The sequence below is a fragment of the Betta splendens genome, chromosome 5 (genome assembly GCF_900634795.4).
Source record: "Betta splendens chromosome 5, fBetSpl5.4, whole genome shotgun sequence".
Taxonomy (NCBI): Eukaryota; Metazoa; Chordata; class Actinopteri; order Anabantiformes; family Osphronemidae; genus Betta; species Betta splendens.
In genome coordinates, this window is record NC_040885.2 from 10,807,915 (window position 1) to 10,826,835 (window position 18,921).

Sequence of the window (18,921 nt, forward strand, 5' to 3'; positions counted from 1 at the left end):
ATGAATGTGTAAATGAAGAGGTCCAATGGCCACATCGAATGCTTCTGAAGTTAATCTGCTCACATCCTTGTGAATAAATACAAGCGCAATACAGACGATGAAGGTTCATCTGTCACCAATGTTGATCTCTTTGGCTTAATATTACTCAATATAATAAAAAAGGCAAAATAGAGTTAACTAAAAAATAAAGTAAGCAGGTCTATACAAGTGCTTTTTTATTCACATTAATAAACTGTGCAGAAACAAAGACTTAAGACTAGACTAGAGGAAACATGCAACACAAAGAGGTTAAGCATTATGTTTGAGCCACAAACGACAGTCTCCACAACTGTAAATTCAAACATACAGAACAAGCGCCAATGGGATTCGTCCCATATGATATCAGATGTAGCACAACACCGTTCAAAATTACGTCTGCGCCGGCGGCAGCTGTTGAAATAAACTGACAAAGTTTATCCAAACATATGTTAGCCTCTGCCACAGAGCAAAGGGCCCAAACTCAAAACAGTTATTCGGTTATGGTAACATTTGGTCATGTATTTAAAAACCCTTAAAATCCATCCGTCAGAGAACACACTGAAACTCAGATAAATCTATCATTTAACTGAAGTCAAACCAAATCTGTAAAGACAAGTTGAGCTGAAGGTGGTCTGAGCCCAGGGACACTGGGGCCGCGCTCCTGCAGTGTGTGGTGGTCTCCTTATGTCAGTGCCAACCTCTTAGATTAAACCAGCTGCACCGTGGCTGCCTGTAGGTAGCCCTGCAAGAACTGGAGGGCTTCTGCGTTCAGACTGGTGCTCAACATTGATGGAACCTTAATAGAAATAAAGAGGAGAAATTACTACTTTATTAAAACCTGAGAACACTGGGTTTTTGGCCTGAAGTCCTGCATGTCTGAACATACCCTTCCCGGACAGGCGGTAGAAAGCTTGTGGAGTGATTGTGCTAGCAGGATCTTTGGATTCCCCACAGCATCTCCGATCGGATCGTGCTCCTTCTTTCCGGCGAAGGCCAGCTGTGAGAACGCTGTCTGGTAGCCTGGGGTGTCTTCAATATCAATGAAGTGCTCGTCATCTGGGATGCTGTCATCTTCCGGCAACTCAAATAGACCAATGAGAGCCTGCAGCAGTGGAATCCTGAAGGTATGCCCAAAAAGCGAAGTAAACTATAACTTGGATATGGATAATAACGCTCACAAACACATTTGCAATTTGGGATAATAGCAAGTACTGTCACAATCTCAGCCGGTTTATTTAAAAGGAGGTTGCTTTTCTTACCAGAGTTTCGTGTACTCCGTGTCCATCATAGCAGGACACTCCGTGAGAATTTTTGTAATCCCAACAGCACAGATCTTCTTCTCAACTGCTCCAGAAACTTTCTGAACCTCTGGAATGACAATTTTCTCCAACACCATACCAAACATTCTGCAATTCAAAAAGCAGATTATATGATCGCACTTATCTTTTTACCCTTATGTCTTATTACCTCCATTTACATTAAACATAATGAAATCTACAACTTTGATGTTAGCAGAAAATAACATAAGTATCAGTGCAGCTCCAGAAATCAGCCTGATCAGCACAAGAAAGCTGTGCACCAAAGTACTCTGCCTTCCAACGGGTAATTCCAAATCCCATGAACCAACTTATTATCCATTTGTGTGCTCATCACCAAGACTCTTAGTTTGATACTAAAACCGAACTGCACTCACTCTTTCCTCTGAAAGTATACTTACTTTGGCTGGATGCAGTCAAAAACCTCCTGAAGTGCAATAGCTCCATATTTGACACAATAAAGGTTCACAAACACCAGGAAACCTGAATGAAAAACATTTTACTTTAGTAAGTGTCAAGTATTATAAAAAGGCAACAAATTAATCTTCACTGTAATGACTGACAAAAGGCATTGGCTCGGTAAATCTTCAGTGCAATAGTGATACTTACTCTTGATGAACTTGGTGGTTTTAGAGCTTTGTAGCCTCTGAAAAAGCAAAATGAAGATCTGCTTCCTGTACTGAATGATTGATTCTCTGATAAAAGAAAAAAAAAAAAATCAGTGCAACATGTCAGACCAGATGCTATACTTCATTAAAGGCGACCAACCACTGTCAACTTACGGTGGCATGTGCTCTATGATGCTGTTGAGAAGGTAAAAGCCTTGATGGTCATTGGCCTTAGAGGCAATAAGCTTTTGGAAAACTCCAAGCAAACCCGGCTGAGGAGACAGGACATCAGTATGAACATACAGTGACTGCATAATGCAAACATTCATGAGCATTACAGTGAGAGCATCTGTGCTCTCACCTGCATACCAGCACAACACTTACTATTTTATCTGCAGCAGCGGTGGCAATGGCGGCTCCTCCCTTCTCCAGGTAAGCCTGAAGCAGACGCACCAGAGGGGGGATGTTTCCGGTTCGTTCCCAAAGAACGGGCTGCAGCAGGTGAGGAAACAAAGCCATGTAGGTCGAGGGAATAGAGTTGTCGTGGATCTCTAGTAGAAGAGACATCACTTGGAACACGTATGGAAGAAACTCTGTAACAAACAAAGTAGGATTAGTCGAGTTGCCTCTGAACAGAATCCAGCTGTGCTCGTTATCTACATAGCGAAAGAACAAACCCTGGACATCATTCTGAAGGATCTCTGTGATAACAGGGAAGAGGGCTTCCTCAAAACTGGTGACAGTAGTAGGGTTGGACTTGCAGGTGATCCTCACAGACAAGCACAAGGACTCAAACAGGTAGTGGTTAAAGTGAGGCTTGCTGGGATTCTGAAAATCAGCAACACATCATAGAAAGTTATCACAATACACCTTATAAACAGTGAATATCTATTTGCCTGTGACCAAATTATGACAACGCGTGGGTTACCTTGCTGACTAAGAGGAGCTTATGAGTGAGCTGACCAATCAGTGTGGGAACGTAGGGGACAATGGCTTCTTGCAGTAGAGAGAAGCTGCGCATGATGGCTTAAAAATATACAAGAGAGAAAACCAAGAACAGATCAGACTGGTTGAAACAGTTTTAGAGGCAATACTGAAGAAAATGAATGGCGAGTACTTGGAAAGCTTACCTTTCATTATGTATTCATTTTCTGCAGAACCAGGAAGAGCCAGTGCCTTGAACAAGTTGTTGAGTAGCTGTTCAGTAAAAGGTGCCATCTCTGCAGGTGTAATACTAAGATAAACACAGCCAAGGGTAAAATTGCATTAAATACGCCATAATAACTGGATGCTTTAATTGGAGGCATAGATATACACACTTAAATCTACGTTGATACACATAATCTAGAGTTTAAGTACTTTCTAAAAGGTACTTAACACATAAAAGGTTGGGCCTGAAACTACGGTGACCAATCCAAGACACAATCACTATGTGGCTTAATACTCACAGAGTGGTGTTGTTGGGGCCTCTCATTGTGAACAGCCTCTCCAAAGCATGGGCAGCATAAGTGTGCTCCACTGTGCTCTCTGCCTGCAGGTGAGTTAGTAGTAGTGGAACGGCCTCTAGCAGCTGCTCCTTAGGAAGCTAACAGATTGGGACATGGAGGAATGTCTCTGTAAAGCCTTTGTTTTACATTTTGTTATTGTGTGAACACTGTAGCTGTCTTTACCTGGCTTCTGAAGATCATCACATACTTGATGGCATCTGCCTTCAGCACTGGGAACTCGTTAACTGCAATAAGAATTATGGTTTAATCTTAGAGGTTTCACAAACAGATGCTAAAGTTGCAAAACAATTGAACAATACACAGTCTCAAGACACTATCTAGAAATACGAAGGTAAACAGTCAAAGCCAACAATGCAGATAATGACCATGTCCTCATTATGCAGCACAGCTCCAACCTTACCATTGGGGGATTTTAGGTCTGGAAGAATGTGGTTCACAAAGAACTCAGTCAAATTCACCAACTCATTAGCTTGTGTTATTCCATGCTAGAAAACAACCAAAAGACAAAACTTATGGATTGAGCCAAAAACTTCACATACTGCTTCTGTACAGTGTCCTATCACTTACAGTAACCTTGTAACATTATTTCAACCGTACCTTCTGTGTCTGTGCTTTAGATGCTAGCGACGTGACCAGATAGATGGCAGCATCTTTGTGTTTCCAGTTTTCTCCAGGGTTCTTTGCATATTCTGACAGCATTGAATTCACATAGCCAGAGAAGATCGCTGTGACTGGACCCTCGAAAAATTTACAAAGGCCTCTCACCAAGTCACATGCTGCCCTACGCCGAGTGTCAATGTCTGAGGAAGGATGGGGAAATAAAGAGGTTATCGCCACAACCAGTATTCTAAACAATTCTTTACTAAATAGCAAGTTTCTTGTTGTATATATGTTTATATGTACTTTTTTGACATAAGATGTGGTAACAAATATTTACCTGATCCCTCTAGGTCTCTGCGGATATACTCCTCAGAGTTATCTTCGAAGGCCTCCTCATCCGCACCTAATAGAGAATTACAAGAAATTCCTTTGGTATCACTCATTACAGAAAAGCATGATTGTACACAGAGCTCGTAATTAAATCAGAGTTTACAAATGCAGTACAAGGTCTCAGAAGTCAAAATAATTACTTACTTCTAAATTCCATGTTGGGTACAATGACCTTCTCACAAATGCTTGTGAGTGTATTCTGATCTTCAAAAAGATGTTTGTAGTGTGGTCTTTCACAGACTGAAGCTAAGAACTGGATTGCATTGCTTACAAGCTGCAACAAAGAAAATTGGAATTTTTAATAAAAAGGGAAAAACTAAACTTATTGGAACACAGGTAGGCAGCATGAGCACACGTACCAGGTCATATTTGACTTCCTGGCCAGTAGATACTAAGAGGTTCCAGATAGCAGTCACAAAGCGAGGTAAATAGGGCTGAAATTCTTCATCATACTTTTGGGCATATAGAGCAGCATTGTCACAGATCTGAGACTTCAGCAGCTCTATGAGACCAGCTTCCTCCTCATCCTACAAAGTTGTCATGACAGACACACAAATACTTAGAATAGATAGAATAGATTTACATTCACAGCATTTTCTTAAAATTTACTGTTTGTGTAAAAAACAAAATAACTTACATCTGTTTGTAAAAGTTTATTATCCAAAGTCAAAAGGCCGTGGAAATTTGTCATCCAAGTTTCCATGTTGTCTTCAAAAAACTCAGGAAGGTCCTATGTAACAATACAGGTAAGATTCTCAAAAAATTGCAATGTGTTTTTTGTGAAAATTATGTGAGTAATAAAACGAAAAGCAATTTCAACAGACCTGAAAGTTAAGACTGTAGAAAAGCTTGGAGATGAGTGTGAGGGAAGAGAAGAGGACCTTCAAGGCATTCACATCTGCAGCATGAGTCTGACACAACTCAATTGTCGCCTGCAGCAACAAAAGAAAGGTGACTACAATATTTCTTCATATTGGAAAACCACCATAATTGTTATAAGCATTTGTTTGAGCCAACAACCAAACTGGTCTAACAGCTGGTTTAGAGTTGTCAAAGTTGAAGCCATCACAAACCTTGAACAGCTCTGTTAGAGGTAGAGCAAAAGTATCCAGCACTAGCTTTATCTCTGTCCAAAGCTCATTTGACTTGAACTCATGGCGGTACCTTGAAAATAGGAAAAAGGGATGAAAGGATTTAAAACTTTCTGTATAAAATCAACCTATTTGTATATAAATATAAAATACAGAGAATTACCTTTTAAAGAGAGAATGAGCTGTACGAAGCACTCCATTGATAATGTGGAAATCTCCACTTCTGAAGCGGGTGACCATCTCGGTTAACAAGTCAGGCCATTTTTGAGGGAAGTCCTCCCTCCCTATGATGCTGATGGCATCACTCAACTGTGGAGATGCAAAAGATGACCAGAAACTAGGATTCAGTGTCTAAACTTCTAGTCAATATAGAGGACAGGAAAAATGACCTGTGAAGTCATACCTGTTTCTGAATCTGTTCAGGGCTACTAAGCATCAAATTTACAATGTTTGCTTTGATTGCTGTCCGGTCTGGATCTGAAATTTTGTTTGGTTCATCTTCAACCTGTCAAGATAAAAAGAAAATGAGGGGCATTAAACAATAAACCTTCCAACTAAAATAAGCTATGAAGAAAATATGCAACTTTATCCTAAATCAAATACCATGATTGACACAGACATAAATAAAACAGTACGTTTTTACACTGACAATTCTATGAATAAAGGTACGTTACAGATGTACAAGTTATATTAGGTAGTGAGACTCACAATGCGCCAATTTCTTTTGATGTAGTTTTTGAACGTAACAGCAGCACAGACACGGATCACGTTGTCTTGTGACTTCTCCAGCAAAGTGAGTAGTAACAAGGGGTAGTTCTGGTTTCCCTCCACAGACTCAAGAAACTTTTCAGCTAAGAAAAAAACAAAACATATTACAATAGAAGCATGTAACCCAAGTCAATCGTGTGTCCTACAGTTGTACTACCTGGACGTCTCACAGCAGGGTCTGGGTCCAGAGTTTTCCTGAGGAATTCTGTGAGGGTTTGCAGGTTGGCATCATTCAGCTCCATGCTTGAAACTAAGAGTCAGAACAACAGTGTGGAGACAAGAACAAGTGGAGCAGGTGATGCTCAGGGACTAGTTACATATGAATACTAATAACCCCGTGTATAACTACAACAATGATTTATTAAGCATACATTCTGGTTGCTATTGGGTCATTACTACGTCAAATCTTTCTAGCAAAGTAAGACTACACTTTATGTCATGTCTACAGCTAGTTCCACTGATTCTGTCCGGTGTATGTTAGCTTGTTAGCAGCTAACCTGGCTATACTGCCCCAGTCTAGCATTAGCTTAGGTGCCACTACTGACTCCAGATCGGTTTCTGCAGTCTAACGTCTAAGCTAACTGGCTAAAGGTTGTCTAGTCTCATGAAGTTCAAATAAGCACATGGCAGCCGGGATATAGCCCAAATTGGGTTAGAACAAGGTTTAAATTGCATTCGCGAGTATGTTTCTATGGCTCCATAAACCAGCACCACCAGCATGACACACTACTTTATCCAAAAAGACCTAGAAATGCCAGCAGATTCTCACCTAGCAGCCGGTCCACTCACAGTCAGCCCGCTAACGTTAGCGGTAGCTCGCTAACCATAAAGTTATGGCAGCATTAGCTATTTCTCGGCAAGATGTTAGACTACGATCAAATCACTGAGTGTGAATGCAAAGATACAGAATGTGAAACGGTGAATTACAGCCCAGCTTACCTTACAGACTTCACGAAGAACGGGATGGAGAGGCACCGCTACCCGCACAGCCGCGTTAGTCGTGCCAGCTTTCAAACGTCTGGAGCAAAAGGAACTGCGCGGTCAGGCCACTGCGCATGCGCAGATGTCAAACAAAACTGTGAAACACGCCCCTTGTATGAACTTAAGCGCAGAAACGCAGGAGACGTACAAACACTAAATACTCAGTCAATGGCTTCTATGATAGACACGGAACATTCTCATACAGCTTCCAAAAGGATCTGACTGACTTATACACGGCAGGTTCTACTAATCACAGCAAATCAATCCAAACAAATTTAACCTGTTCACATTTTAATGGCGAAAGTATGAAGGCATTCATCACAGAACGACGGTTCTAACTACGATGCACTTGAACAGTATTTCTGAAATGCAAAACAAAAGCAGCTTCAACATAGAAAGCAGACCATATCAACACAAACACGTTTTTAAATAACACAAAGTAAATTATTTTAGTGAGCTTGACCCTCTTCCTGTCTCACAGGTTTGGGAGCAGAGGCTCAGAATATCAGCACGCTACAAGTTGTGCATCTGACGGATGTTTAAGGTGTCTCGCAGCATCAGGTCACGCAGTCGCCAAAGTGCATCTGCCATTGTTTTGTGGGCTCCTTTACTCTTCAGCCAGTGGGATGGCAGTCTGCTCTCCTGTTCTTTTGTTAGGCGCACATCATGTTTTTGCACTGAAATTACACAAATAAGATAAATATTATAAGAACAATTTGTTTGCTATGAAAAAAAAAAACATTATTATCATTTATAATGAAATCACTATTGCTAGCATCTAAAAAGAATGTGCATCCCAAGAATAGGCACAAACGTCAACTTTGTACCTTGATGCCTCTGAATCATTCTCAATTCAAATTAACCTGAGAGGGCTTGGTCCCACTTGCTAATGGTAGAGGATTCTGCAGAAAGGCCCTCAATGTATCTGAGGTAGGCCTCAGAGTGGAGCAGCCGGTGAGACCTGGCCGGCGGAGACACAAACACTGGGGTTGAGGGCTGCAGGAGTGCAGGTTGTCCCAGCTGGCCTTGTCCTGGATATGGTGGTGGAGCTTGCTGCCCCGGGCCCATAACACCCATCTAATAGAAATATTTGAACTCCATTACTCATTAATTTTGTATTTGATGCATGCTATAATTTGATTTCTTTATCCAGGCTCTTTTCTGAGCACACGAAGCCCACATACCGTAAGTGTCAATGTAGTAACATGCATCTTCATTCTGATCTATTATTTGCAATAGTTACTTCATATATTACCTGGGACCCATGAATGTTTCCTGCTCCAGGTCCACCTCCCATGCCATTGACACCTTTGGGAATATTTAAAATGGTGCTATTACAAAGCTCAACAAGTCATGTGCCACTGGTCAGTTTCACATATTATACATCAGTATTCATTACCAAAATAAACCAGTGTAATTTAAAGTAATTCTTAAGAGCCAGTTATGAATATATTAATCTATTATTTGACTTTTTCCAAAGGCATATTGCCAAAAAAAACACAAATAATCACACTCCAGTTGAGACAAAATTCTCTCAACTGACCAGTCAACTTAAAGGATAAGGACAGTAATTTTCCATATTTTTGTAATGTTAATGATTGCAATGAACAGACAAAACCAAACTTCAACAGCTGTGAATACAAATCATGATAGAGCAAATGTCTCTGTGCTGTATGTCTAATTGTTTAAAATGACTAATATCAGATAAGTATATGAAAAAACATGTCAGCCAGCATAATGATGGGGCTCAGGTATGTATTTTACTGGCACAAACAACATAAAATCAACATCTGGATTCACAAATCTTGATAGATGGACTTTGATAACAATACCCAACATTTTGACCTTCTCCTTTAAGGACATTAGCCTATTGGTACAGGTAGCCCCTCCAGCAAGTCAGACTGGTAGACAGGAAGCAACTGCGTGGCAGGTGGGGTGGCTATGACAGCACTCTTACCAAAGTACGGCATTCCAAGGAACCCAGGTATAACAGGCAGGAGATGTTGGGGAAAGACAGGCAGCCCTATGTGAAGTGGTGATATGCCAGGAATACTAACCATGCCTTCAATCAAAGCTGACCTATATGCACCCATCACACCTTCTTTGGAAGGGACAGCAACGACACAAAACAGTAACATGCATTAGTTAAACATGCTCTACTTCACCATTCAGAATGTATTAATATGTTATAATGTTATAATATATAAAGCAAAATAATAGATATGGATGTAAATAACACAAACAAGTATTATATTAAATGAAAAGCAACTTGTTGCACATGCACTAATTTCAAGCACAAATTCATTTAGAACACCAATCCTTAAAGGGGTTGCAGTTCGTTCTATGTCCGATATTTAAATGTTAACATTAACAACATAAAATAAGGTTATGGCCAAACTGAAGATCACCAGGATTTCAGCATGAAAGCTTAAAGATCCCTTAAGGTTTGGGTTCTTCAGTCAAGTACAAATACTGTTAGAAGCAACAGAAAATGAAATCATAATCATGCTGATATGAATGTTAGTAGGAAACCGAAAAAGTTAAATGAAATTTAGCAGTTCAGCTTCTTTTTCCAGCCTACTAGTGCACACTCGGCATCCATCTGCATCTATGAGGGGTTACCTGACACAGGCGTCATGCTGGGATTTAGCATTCCCATGGGGGTTGGAGGAGGTACCACCCCCATCAGTGCCCCTACTGGGGTACCTGCTCTAGGGGACATCTGATGATGGGCCCGGTCTCGCTCCTGCTGCTCCGCTACTTTGGCTGCTCGTTCTACAAGACACAAAAGACACGTTTACAGTAGTATATGAATGAATATTTGATGACTACCATTAATAATCAGTCCAATCAATATTGATACAGTTCATTCTCACCTTCATACTCTGCTTTCCGGGAACTCTCCAGGTTCCTCCACTCTGTGCCGACAAGGCGGCTCAGCTCCCCAAAGGAGAAATCAGGATGCTGGGCTTTGATGACTGCTCTCATTTCACTGCTAAACAGAATGTAGCCGCTCATGTTGATCTTTCGTTTTGAGCCCTCCTTCTTTGACAGGCCCTTCATAGATTTGGGTGTGGACTGTAACCAAACACAGAAAGGCATAAATAAAAAATACACAAATGATTACTTCTTAGATTTAGTACTTTAATTTATTTGTATTTTGTATGTAATGCATTTCTACTCGACCTGTGGAGGAGTATAAGACATCATATCCATATCGCCAGACATGGAAGACTGCATCTGAGGAAGAGAATGGTCCCCCAGTTCGCCATCATCATCCCCAAGATCCTCCAGCTCCTCATCAGTCATGTCTGCAAACTTAGCTTCCAATTCTTCAATTTTTTTGTTCAGCAGTGGTGATGGTTCCTTCTGGGGCACTATGAGTTTTCTGTGGAAGACAATAAAAAGAAACTGTTAAATTCATCCAGCTTTTTATAAACAAATCTTTTGTTTAGTAAGAACTTGCACTTTTATTAAACTGCAAAAAAACAAAACATATAATTACTGAACTCTAAAGCAAAAACATGTTTATCTGCTTACCTAAAGTAGTAGATTTCATCCTCCACAACTTTTCCAGAGAGTGAAAAGCGCTTAAGACCTTTGAACTTTTTCATCAGTTTCTCACTTTCAATGTAACGACTCTCACAAAGTAGAACATTATCTTCAGGCACTTCCGCTGGTCGACATGACAAATACTCTTTGAAGGAGGACACTATGCATTTTCCTGTAAAACAAAATCACTAATTCAGATATCAATAAACTACAAGCATGAATGAACTGACTCCCACTTGTGGGAATTATGGAAGAATTGGCAACAAAAGTAACTCTTAATAAAGAATGTTACACTAAGTAAGTAAGCAATTATTCCATTGTCTTGTTCCAATTCATCCAATAAAATATTTTGGCAACACTAGTCAAATATAGTCTAAAAACATTTGGTTATGGACAGTTGTTGTTTGGTTTTATAAGCTAATAAATTTGTTTTTTACTGCACCTATTATGCAGATCATGGGACACGTCTCCTCCAGGTTGCTCAGGAAAACTTCCTTCTTGTAGAACATCTTTGTAGGCTCATGTTCCGTTTCCTCTGGATGGATGAAGATGGGACCAAAGAAGTAGCCTGCCCCGTCTCGCATCCACATTTTCTCAATCCTGTTCAATGTTTTAAAAATGAAACTAGTGAATGAAGCTTTGTCTGTTAGAGATAACTAAATAACAAACATGTGATTGTTAACTGCCACAGTTTACTATGATACCAAATTAAATTAATTCCTGCACCAAGAGAAAAAAATGTCTGCCATGCTTATTAAAAAAACGGAGTGCTCTTGCATTAAATTATATATACTGTAGTCAATAAAATGCTAAATAAAAGTTATACATTTTCAGACTTAACTACACCACTTGCTAGTGTGCACTCGTATTTCAAAACCAGTACTCGCCTACCTGCCCACTCTGTGACGAACTAGACCATGAGAACCAATGTAGACACAGTCTCCAACTTTGAGCCACATGTTGTTGTAGCAGAGCTGTTCGTAGTATTGGCACCCTGGTTCCCCATTAGCCATTTCAATTGGAACATCCTCTCTTTCCTAGAAGCAGACAAGAATGCAGACTGCCATAAAGAAACAATTCAGTTAGTAAATGAGAATGGCCAGCCGGTGTTTACCTTGTCTACAATACTATCAGTCAGTTTGCTTTCATCAGGAACCTCTGCTGGTTTTTCTTCTTGCTTGGGGGCAAACATTGATGCCACTCGGACCACAGGTAGGGGGACCTCTCTGGGTACAAACCGCACTGAGCTCAAGGGCATGGCCCACAACTTGATCTTCTTAAAGGACTTGGACTTGGCAGAGTAACGCGATTCACAGACGTAGACATCCTCTGGTCTGAAGCCTTCTGGGTGAAGTTTGAAGTATTCCTTAGACGCGCCAACCCAAAAAACATTTGGTCAGTGCTCAAACACACTAAACTGCTGAAGCTCAATGAAGAAAAAAAACTCCTACCTTCACAAACATGACCACACATTTACCCAGAATCTTGCTGATGGGAGCTTTATTGTAGTAGTCACTCTTAAAAACTTCTTTCTCCAGGAACTTTCTCGTGGCGAGATGAAATGTTTCATTTGGCCTGTAAAACCAGCAGCCATACAGCCACTTCTCACCTGCGTTTAAAGAAGTGAGATAAAGTCTGAAACCTGTCTCACTGACTATTATGCATTACTGAACTACAACACTAAGCAAAGTGAGTATTCTCTTAATATATAATTCTACATAAACTGTACTGCTTCAGACTTAAACCTTATGTTTCTAGTTCTGAAGAACTGACCAGTATCATCCTGCCAAAGGCGCTCGATGTAGATGATATGAGGCTGGAGGTTGGGCTCTGCAGGTTCTACATACACATAATCTCCTACATGATACATGCTGTCCTTGAAACTGCAGTCCTGACTGTATGTGCGCTGCAGGTTGGACTGCCACAATCCTCCAATGGAATCCTCTCTCTTCTCAGCTTCTGAGGAGTCCAAAATAGTTATAGAAGGCTATAGTATATACTAAGACTATGTATCAAAAAAGTTTATATGTAGTGCAATACATGCTTATCATTTCAAAACATACCCTGTTTCTCTTCTTCCCTCTTTATTTTATCCTCCTCGAACTCCTTTGGTAGCTTCTCTTTCTTCTCCTTTTCCACATCACTGTGCAAATGTTTGGAGGAATAGCTGAGAGCTGGAGACATCAAGATCTCTCCATTCTTACACAGCTCGTCTCTGATCCGGATAAAGAACTGCTGCAGCTCCACAGCATCCTCAAAGATCTCAGAGTCCGTCCTGTGATGAACAAAAGGTGCCACAGTAGCTTTTAGAGCTGCTTTTTAGCTGCTAAACAATTTTGCAGTGGTTTTGATCAATGACATCTCACCTATTCAATCGTCTAGCCTTTTCCAGCACTTCAAACATATGGTCCTGAAATACATCCAACCTTTTATAATTTGCCCGTTCTACGTTTGTCCGGATTATCTCAAAATTGAGCCGCGGCTTCTCAGGATTTCCAGGATCTAAGGCAGGAATCTCGGCAAGTGAGTCGCTGTAGCAACGGCCCTCGTCGTCTTGGTGGCCGAGCACAGACACAAACAGGCTGCAGATGAGTTCTTGTATGAGGCGAGGAACATCAGGCACGTGGGCATCCTCACCTCCCTCCAAGTCACGCCTTGTCTCCAACAGCACCCTGTGGAGCATCAAGGCGTCGCGGTAAATCAGAGACTCCGGTTCGTTGTAAGTACAGGCATTGTTGAACATGAGCACCAAGTCCTCCACCAGTGCATCCACATCTTGGTATTTATTGGCTATCATGTGGCTCTTGATCTTCTCCATGTCTACTGGTTTCTTGATGGCAATGTAATAATCAGGCAGCTCAGCACGAGAAGGCAGTCGTAAAAAGATGGTGCTGAGACGACGGCCCCGCTTGTCTGTGTAGTTCTTGACAGCCTCATAAAGTTCATTCAGCTTCTGCTGCAGAGGCGTAAGATACTTGGATTTCTTTAGAGTAATACTGCTCTTTCCTAAAATGAAACAAGGTTTATAAGTGATGATTAAACTGTCTCTGTCATTCGTAACAAAGTCTTTGATTAAGCCAAACACGTACTGTAAACCTGGATGATGACAAAACATACTTATTTTCAGCTTTGGCGACATTTTGTCATCCTCATCAGTCACTGGCCCAAGTTCCTTGCGTTTGTCTTTCAAAATCTTCTCTAGGACGTCAGCATCATTGTAGACCTTGAGAAAAGAGGCTCATCATTCAAACTTTTCAACATCTCTATTCTCAGTCGTTCTAATCTATTCAACGCTCACAATGTGTGCATAAAACGATAAGCATCCTACCTGGGAGCCTTCCTCATTGTAGTGTCGAGCATTCCTGAACATCAGCTTCATATCTTCTACCATTGGCTCTTCAGTCATGTATTTGTCTGAGCGGATGTTGTGCTCAATGGTCCTCAGGTCCATTGGCTCCAGAATGACCTTGTAGTAATCTGGGTAATCTTTCTTCGAGGGCTTGACCATAAAAAGGTCGCACAGGCGTCGACCAGTGCCAGCTTCACGCGCCTCAGTCACAGCAGCCAGGAGCATTTTCATTCGGTTTTTCTTTGTGTTCTTTTTGTGACTAGAAACAAAATACAGATAAAGCTTCAGTCTCCCTCCACATGCGAAAAAGCAGGAAACAGACAGTTTAGCGATTAAAATGTGACAAAGTGCACCTTTTTCGTTTTGTGCTACTGGTGTCAGATGTGGCAGAGGAGAGCATGCTGTCTCCATCATCATCATCTCTCTGTAAAAGCTCCCTTCTCTTCATCTAAATAGATAACAGGTGATTTTCAGCTCAAAGGGTTAGTGCTTCTTAAAATTACAAACATTGCCAATCCACAGGCAAAGGCTCCCAGCATGCATTAAATGTAGAAGAAACGTAAGGTGCGACTGACCTGCTGAATGTGTTGGAGCTTCAGCGCACGCTTATAGATAGAGGAGTGGGGAACATTGTAACGCTTGGCATTTTCAAACATCAGCGTCAGATCAGAGTTGATATGTTCCACGCTCTCATATTCATTGCTCTTCATCTTGTTCCTGTGGGAAATTACGGGCTCTCACATTTGGAAAGGAGGGCACAGAAATTCTGTACTGTAAAGTGAGTGTGTGTGATGCCGCAGGGGTAGAAAATAAAAAGAGAGAATGTTTGTGAAACAAACTAAAACAGAAAACATCAACAAATTCTAATAAAATTTCTAGAATTCTTTGAACTTTTTTTTAATTGAAAAGTAAAAGTATTTTAAATATACGTTAATGATGATGCAGTAATGAAAAACACAGAACAGACAGGATGCTGCATATTAGATGTGTCTAGCTGTTATGATGACAAACCAGACATTTTCTGTGCCATACTTGATCTGATGGAGGCAGATGGGTTGGCTGATCTGGTGGTAGTAGTTGGGGTAGTCCTTCCTGGCGGGCAGCTGCAGGAAAGGCTCAGAGATCAGCTGGCCTTGGCTGTTCCTGGCACCTCGCACGGCTTCGTACAGCTGGAAGATGGGGTTGCTCATGTCTATGTTAGAGGTCATACTCTCTGCTTCAGATTCACCCTCATCATAGTGGACGGTCCCTAAAACATGCAAGAACATCATGTTCCTGATTCAGGGGAAGCATGAACACGGGTCTGTTTGATGTCGGGGTAACCATGTACCTGAGAGTATTCCCTCATCATCACTCTCATACTGTAGAGCCATGGTGATAGCGGACAGGCGGTCGCCCTGTGCAGACCTTCTATTCCTGACACACACAGAAAGAGAGCAACCAAATGATTCATTCAACAAAAAAACTGTTTCCTTTAACAATGTTCCTAGCGTTTCCTACGTACCTAATACGAATGCTAGACTTGATTGGTTCTCCGTGCTCCATCTCAGACTTCTTCTGGGCAAAAATCTTTTTAATGGTGTTTGCATCCTGAAACAAACAACTTGGTCTTAGATATGAACGTTTAACACTGCTGAAGACCAACACCATGAATTATAAAGACACACTCACCTTGAAAACTTGTGATCCAGGCTCATTATATGTTTTGGCATTTTTGACCAGCATATCTATGTCTTTAGCCATGGCACCAACAGTCCTGTAGTTCCCCAACTTATAACAAATACACATTTATTGAAAAACAAAACTGCAAGAAATAATGCATATTTAATAAAAAGGGCTGCAACATTATACCTGAATCTTTTGAGCAATGATCTTCAGATCAATTGGTTCCTTAATAATGGCATAATAATCTGGGTATTGCTGAAAGAAAAACACAGGTTACAAATCAACGATAAGTCACAGTCATTTTATTAAAAAAATTCATTCGAGTTAAATATATTGAATGTCCTCGTACCATTTTGGATGGAAGTTTCTGGAATAGTTCGCTAACCAGGCGGCCAGTAGGCTCAGTGTAAGACACCACAGCATCAAGCAGATGCTCAAGTATCTCTTTCAAGCTGGTAGGCACACTCTGTCATTGAGGAAAAAACAAGAGAACTATTGAAAAACTTTTGAAAAGAATAACTGCTGCTGTGACTCTACTACTACTACAATTAGGAAACTGACTCCATGCAGATAAAAGCGTTGCTTTCACTTAGCGTTCCTCACCTCATCCTCGGTGGACGCCCCAGGGTTTTCTTGTGCATCGTATCCATCTTCATCATCCTCATCATAGTCTCCTCGCTGAACAAATTCATTTTTGGTTCGAAGGTACAGGTCCCACAGTTTACAGGCTGCTCTGTACTCAGGACTGTCACACTACACAGAAACAATAATATTTAAAACTGGATGCAGAGCGATTGACTAAATTAACATTATTTTTAATAGGTATTACCTTGTAATATGTTTTTGCATTGTTAAACAAGAGCTGAAAATCACTGGTGAGTTGCTCAACGTCATCATATTCTTCCATTTTTAATTTCTGCTGGATCTTCATCATGTCAATAGGCTGAGACACCACGTGATAATAGTCTGGTTGATTCCTGAAAGGTATTTTCAATAATGCAGATACATAGCGATGTGCTGATATGCATATGCTGTAACGATCAATTAACGTTCCCCTTACCTTCGTTTCGGAGCTCTGATGAACAGCTCACACAACATCCTGCCTTGGTCATCCTTATAATCTCTAATTGTGTTGTACAATTCATGACATACAGCGATCTGCAAGCCAAAGGTTAGAACACTGAGAAACACCCACACCCCTTCCCAGCTCAAGAGCTTAAATATTATGTGCTACTATAGTTCAGAGAGTATGCTAAAAAAAACAGTAACTGAAATCTGTAAATTACAGGATCAACAGTTGGTATGTGTGTGGTCCTTCTCCTCTTTCTCCCAATTGAAGACACTAACGTTGAAGTTTGGCTATTGTCAAAATCTCCGCCACTCACACTGCTAGAGGGGGATGTTGCCCGTCTCCTTTTCAAGGCCATGGCGACACCCTGAGGTAAAGACAAATTCCACTCAATAGAAAACAACTTAGACCAGAACACCCAGATGCGTCTGCTGATAGGGATGCTCTCCTCAATACATGCTGATAAGGCCTAAACTAAAAGTTACACAGTTATCATGATCTTAAAACGAGTGTTTTACAGGAAACACTGCAGTTCTGAATAAACAGGCATGATTTAATAGACAAGAAATGCATTAAAGCTAAAAAGCTATAGCTGTAGTAACATTTTATTTAAAGTTATGATTTGCAACAAGTGGCAACAACATACAGTAAGACAAAAAGTGACTCCGCCAAACACTGCACATCTTTCATAAATGTGTCTCTTTAACAACACCTGCATCATGAGAAATGTCGTGCGTTTAACGACTGTAATGCACTTACATGAGCGGACAGTGTAAATATTCCCTCATAGACATCCTCAGAGTCAATCACTGCACAACATACCGTCAACCCACTTAAGTGCTGCACGTGAGGTCTGCGCAGCTTCAACGTAACTCTCAGTTACGACATTCGTCTCGCGCGCGCAGACTCTCCGTCATCCTTTATAAAAGGTGTCAGTCCCGTCCTCCGCCTCGGACCTCTGTCTGTGCAGACGTACGTCCGCACGTCCGGAGCTCGGACTCACCCCAAACGTTGAGACATGTACATGTCACGCAGCTGCGCAGCGGCCGCGCGGCAGCTGCCCACCTCAGGGCGGACAGGTACCGCTGAGGTTAGCTACGATTACCCGTTAGCCGTCAACGCCAGCCAGCGTCGTAGCGGAGACAAAGACGCCGCCGCGAGCACGGCCAACGATGGAAAGCTGCCGTTACGTGCGGCGACGCAACGCCTCGGGGGCAACGGTTGCGTTTAACCACGTGACATGGCCGCGCGCTTACCTTCTGTTGGCACGAGACCACACGCACAGAATCTGGACAGTGAGGAATGCCAATCACTTATCGATTTGAGGCAGCCGGAGACAAGTGTGAAGCTAGCGACACCCTAGCCGCCACTTCCGCTTGTTCAACTTCAGAATAAAAGCGCGTGTGGTTTTAACACGCTACGTTTTTGCGTAGTTAGTTTGGCCTGTATTTACATTCTTCTGTCACTAATGTTTTGATTGTTTGGTGAACAGATCGCATAATGGTAACCATTTGTTTATGTTGAAACTACATACAAATACAAACACCTTTTAAACAACGGCGACAGTGCTGAGAGAAAGCAGTTTCAAACGCACTTCCGCTTAGATGAATTCTCTTTCACATATTTTCCATCGCCATTAAACCTCCTGTTTTAACTGAACAACGCTGTTCAGTTCAGTCCGTGCAAATCTAGCAGCTCTGTTAAACAGTCATGTTCAGACACGAGCCTTGTTCTGCATCATATTGTGGAGTTCATAGACTTTCCTCACTGGCTCATTTCACAGCCCAGCCAACGTGAATGATGTGAACAGACAGACAGCCTAAAGGTTCCTGTAGCAGCAGCTGGAGCACGCAGATCATCGGGTTCCCTGGACCTGCGTTCTACCTGTTTGAAGGGCCTCTGTTGTTGTTCTCTAATACACAGACCTTTTAACAATAAACCCCAAAAACATTTACTTAGAAGGTACATTGAACTCACATTGCTTGTCACTTGTCACGTGCTAATAC

At 41.4% G+C, this 18,921-nt stretch overlaps 2 protein-coding genes across 5 annotated transcripts; both read right to left on the reverse strand.

Moving 5' to 3' along the window:
- Nucleotides 1-200: 200 nt before the first annotated feature.
- On the reverse strand, nt 201-7,398 carry cse1l (CSE1 chromosome segregation 1-like (yeast)). Its single transcript, XM_029151470.3, has 25 exons — nt 7,239-7,398; nt 6,457-6,549; nt 6,240-6,382; nt 5,935-6,036; nt 5,695-5,840; nt 5,514-5,604; nt 5,265-5,372; nt 5,078-5,170; nt 4,800-4,967; nt 4,585-4,714; nt 4,388-4,453; nt 4,048-4,250; nt 3,851-3,935; nt 3,613-3,674; nt 3,391-3,527; nt 3,073-3,176; nt 2,871-2,968; nt 2,620-2,770; nt 2,327-2,535; nt 2,117-2,214; nt 1,944-2,029; nt 1,736-1,817; nt 1,278-1,424; nt 905-1,136; nt 201-814 (listed from the first exon to the last, which is right to left on the reverse strand). The coding sequence occupies exons 2-25, from the start codon at nt 6,539-6,541 to the stop codon at nt 725-727; spliced, it is 2,916 nt and encodes a 971-aa protein (XP_029007303.1). The 5' UTR covers nt 6,542-6,549; nt 7,239-7,398; the 3' UTR covers nt 201-724.
- A 156-nt stretch (nt 7,399-7,554) lies between these two features.
- Nucleotides 7,555-18,317, reverse strand: pbrm1 (polybromo 1). Of its 4 annotated transcripts, none has more exons than XM_029151467.2 (30): nt 18,172-18,317; nt 17,133-17,282; nt 16,907-17,004; nt 16,676-16,823; nt 16,450-16,599; nt 16,196-16,312; nt 16,033-16,101; nt 15,853-15,951; nt 15,686-15,771; nt 15,512-15,597; nt 15,214-15,430; nt 14,757-14,898; nt 14,535-14,629; nt 14,161-14,440; nt 13,950-14,055; nt 13,199-13,838; nt 12,896-13,107; nt 12,606-12,791; nt 12,284-12,441; nt 11,947-12,198; nt 11,724-11,869; nt 11,275-11,432; nt 10,821-11,004; nt 10,467-10,668; nt 10,157-10,358; nt 9,903-10,055; nt 9,238-9,381; nt 8,536-8,588; nt 8,144-8,357; nt 7,555-7,957 (listed from the first exon to the last, which is right to left on the reverse strand). In XM_029151467.2, the coding sequence occupies exons 2-30, from the start codon at nt 17,271-17,273 to the stop codon at nt 7,794-7,796; spliced, it is 4,902 nt and encodes a 1,633-aa protein (XP_029007300.1). In that variant the 5' UTR covers nt 17,274-17,282; nt 18,172-18,317; the 3' UTR covers nt 7,555-7,793. The 4 variants fall into 4 exon arrangements, with proteins under 4 accessions (XP_029007300.1, XP_029007302.1, XP_029007301.1 ...); XM_029151469.3 differs by lacking the exon at nt 18,172-18,317 and adding an exon at nt 17,675-17,774; XM_029151468.3 differs by lacking the exon at nt 9,238-9,381 and having other exon boundaries at nt 9,987-10,055.
- Nucleotides 18,318-18,921: the final 604 nt, after the last annotated feature.

Excerpts from the sequence above, each read along its gene's own strand:
- cse1l (XM_029151470.3), bottom strand. The coding sequence starts at position 6,541 with ATGGAGCTGAATGATGCCAACCTGCAAACCCTCACAGAATTCCTCAGG. Across the intron at positions 3,936-4,047 it reads CTAAAGCACAGACACAGAAG|CATGGAATAACACAAGCTAA; the intron begins GTACGGTTGAAA and ends GTTGTTTTCTAG. Across the intron at positions 815-904 it reads CTACCGCCTGTCCGGGAAGG|GTTCCATCAATGTTGAGCAC; the intron begins GTATGTTCAGAC and ends ATTTCTATTAAG.
- pbrm1 (XM_029151467.2), bottom strand. The coding sequence starts at position 17,273 with ATGGCCTTGAAAAGGAGACGGGCAACATCCCCCTCTAGCAGTGTGAGT. Across the intron at positions 16,824-16,906 it reads ATCAGAGCTCCGAAACGAAG|GAATCAACCAGACTATTATC; the intron begins GTAAGGGGAACG and ends AATACCTTTCAG. Across the intron at positions 15,431-15,511 it reads TGATGAGGGAATACTCTCAG|GGACCGTCCACTATGATGAG; the intron begins GTACATGGTTAC and ends TGCATGTTTTAG.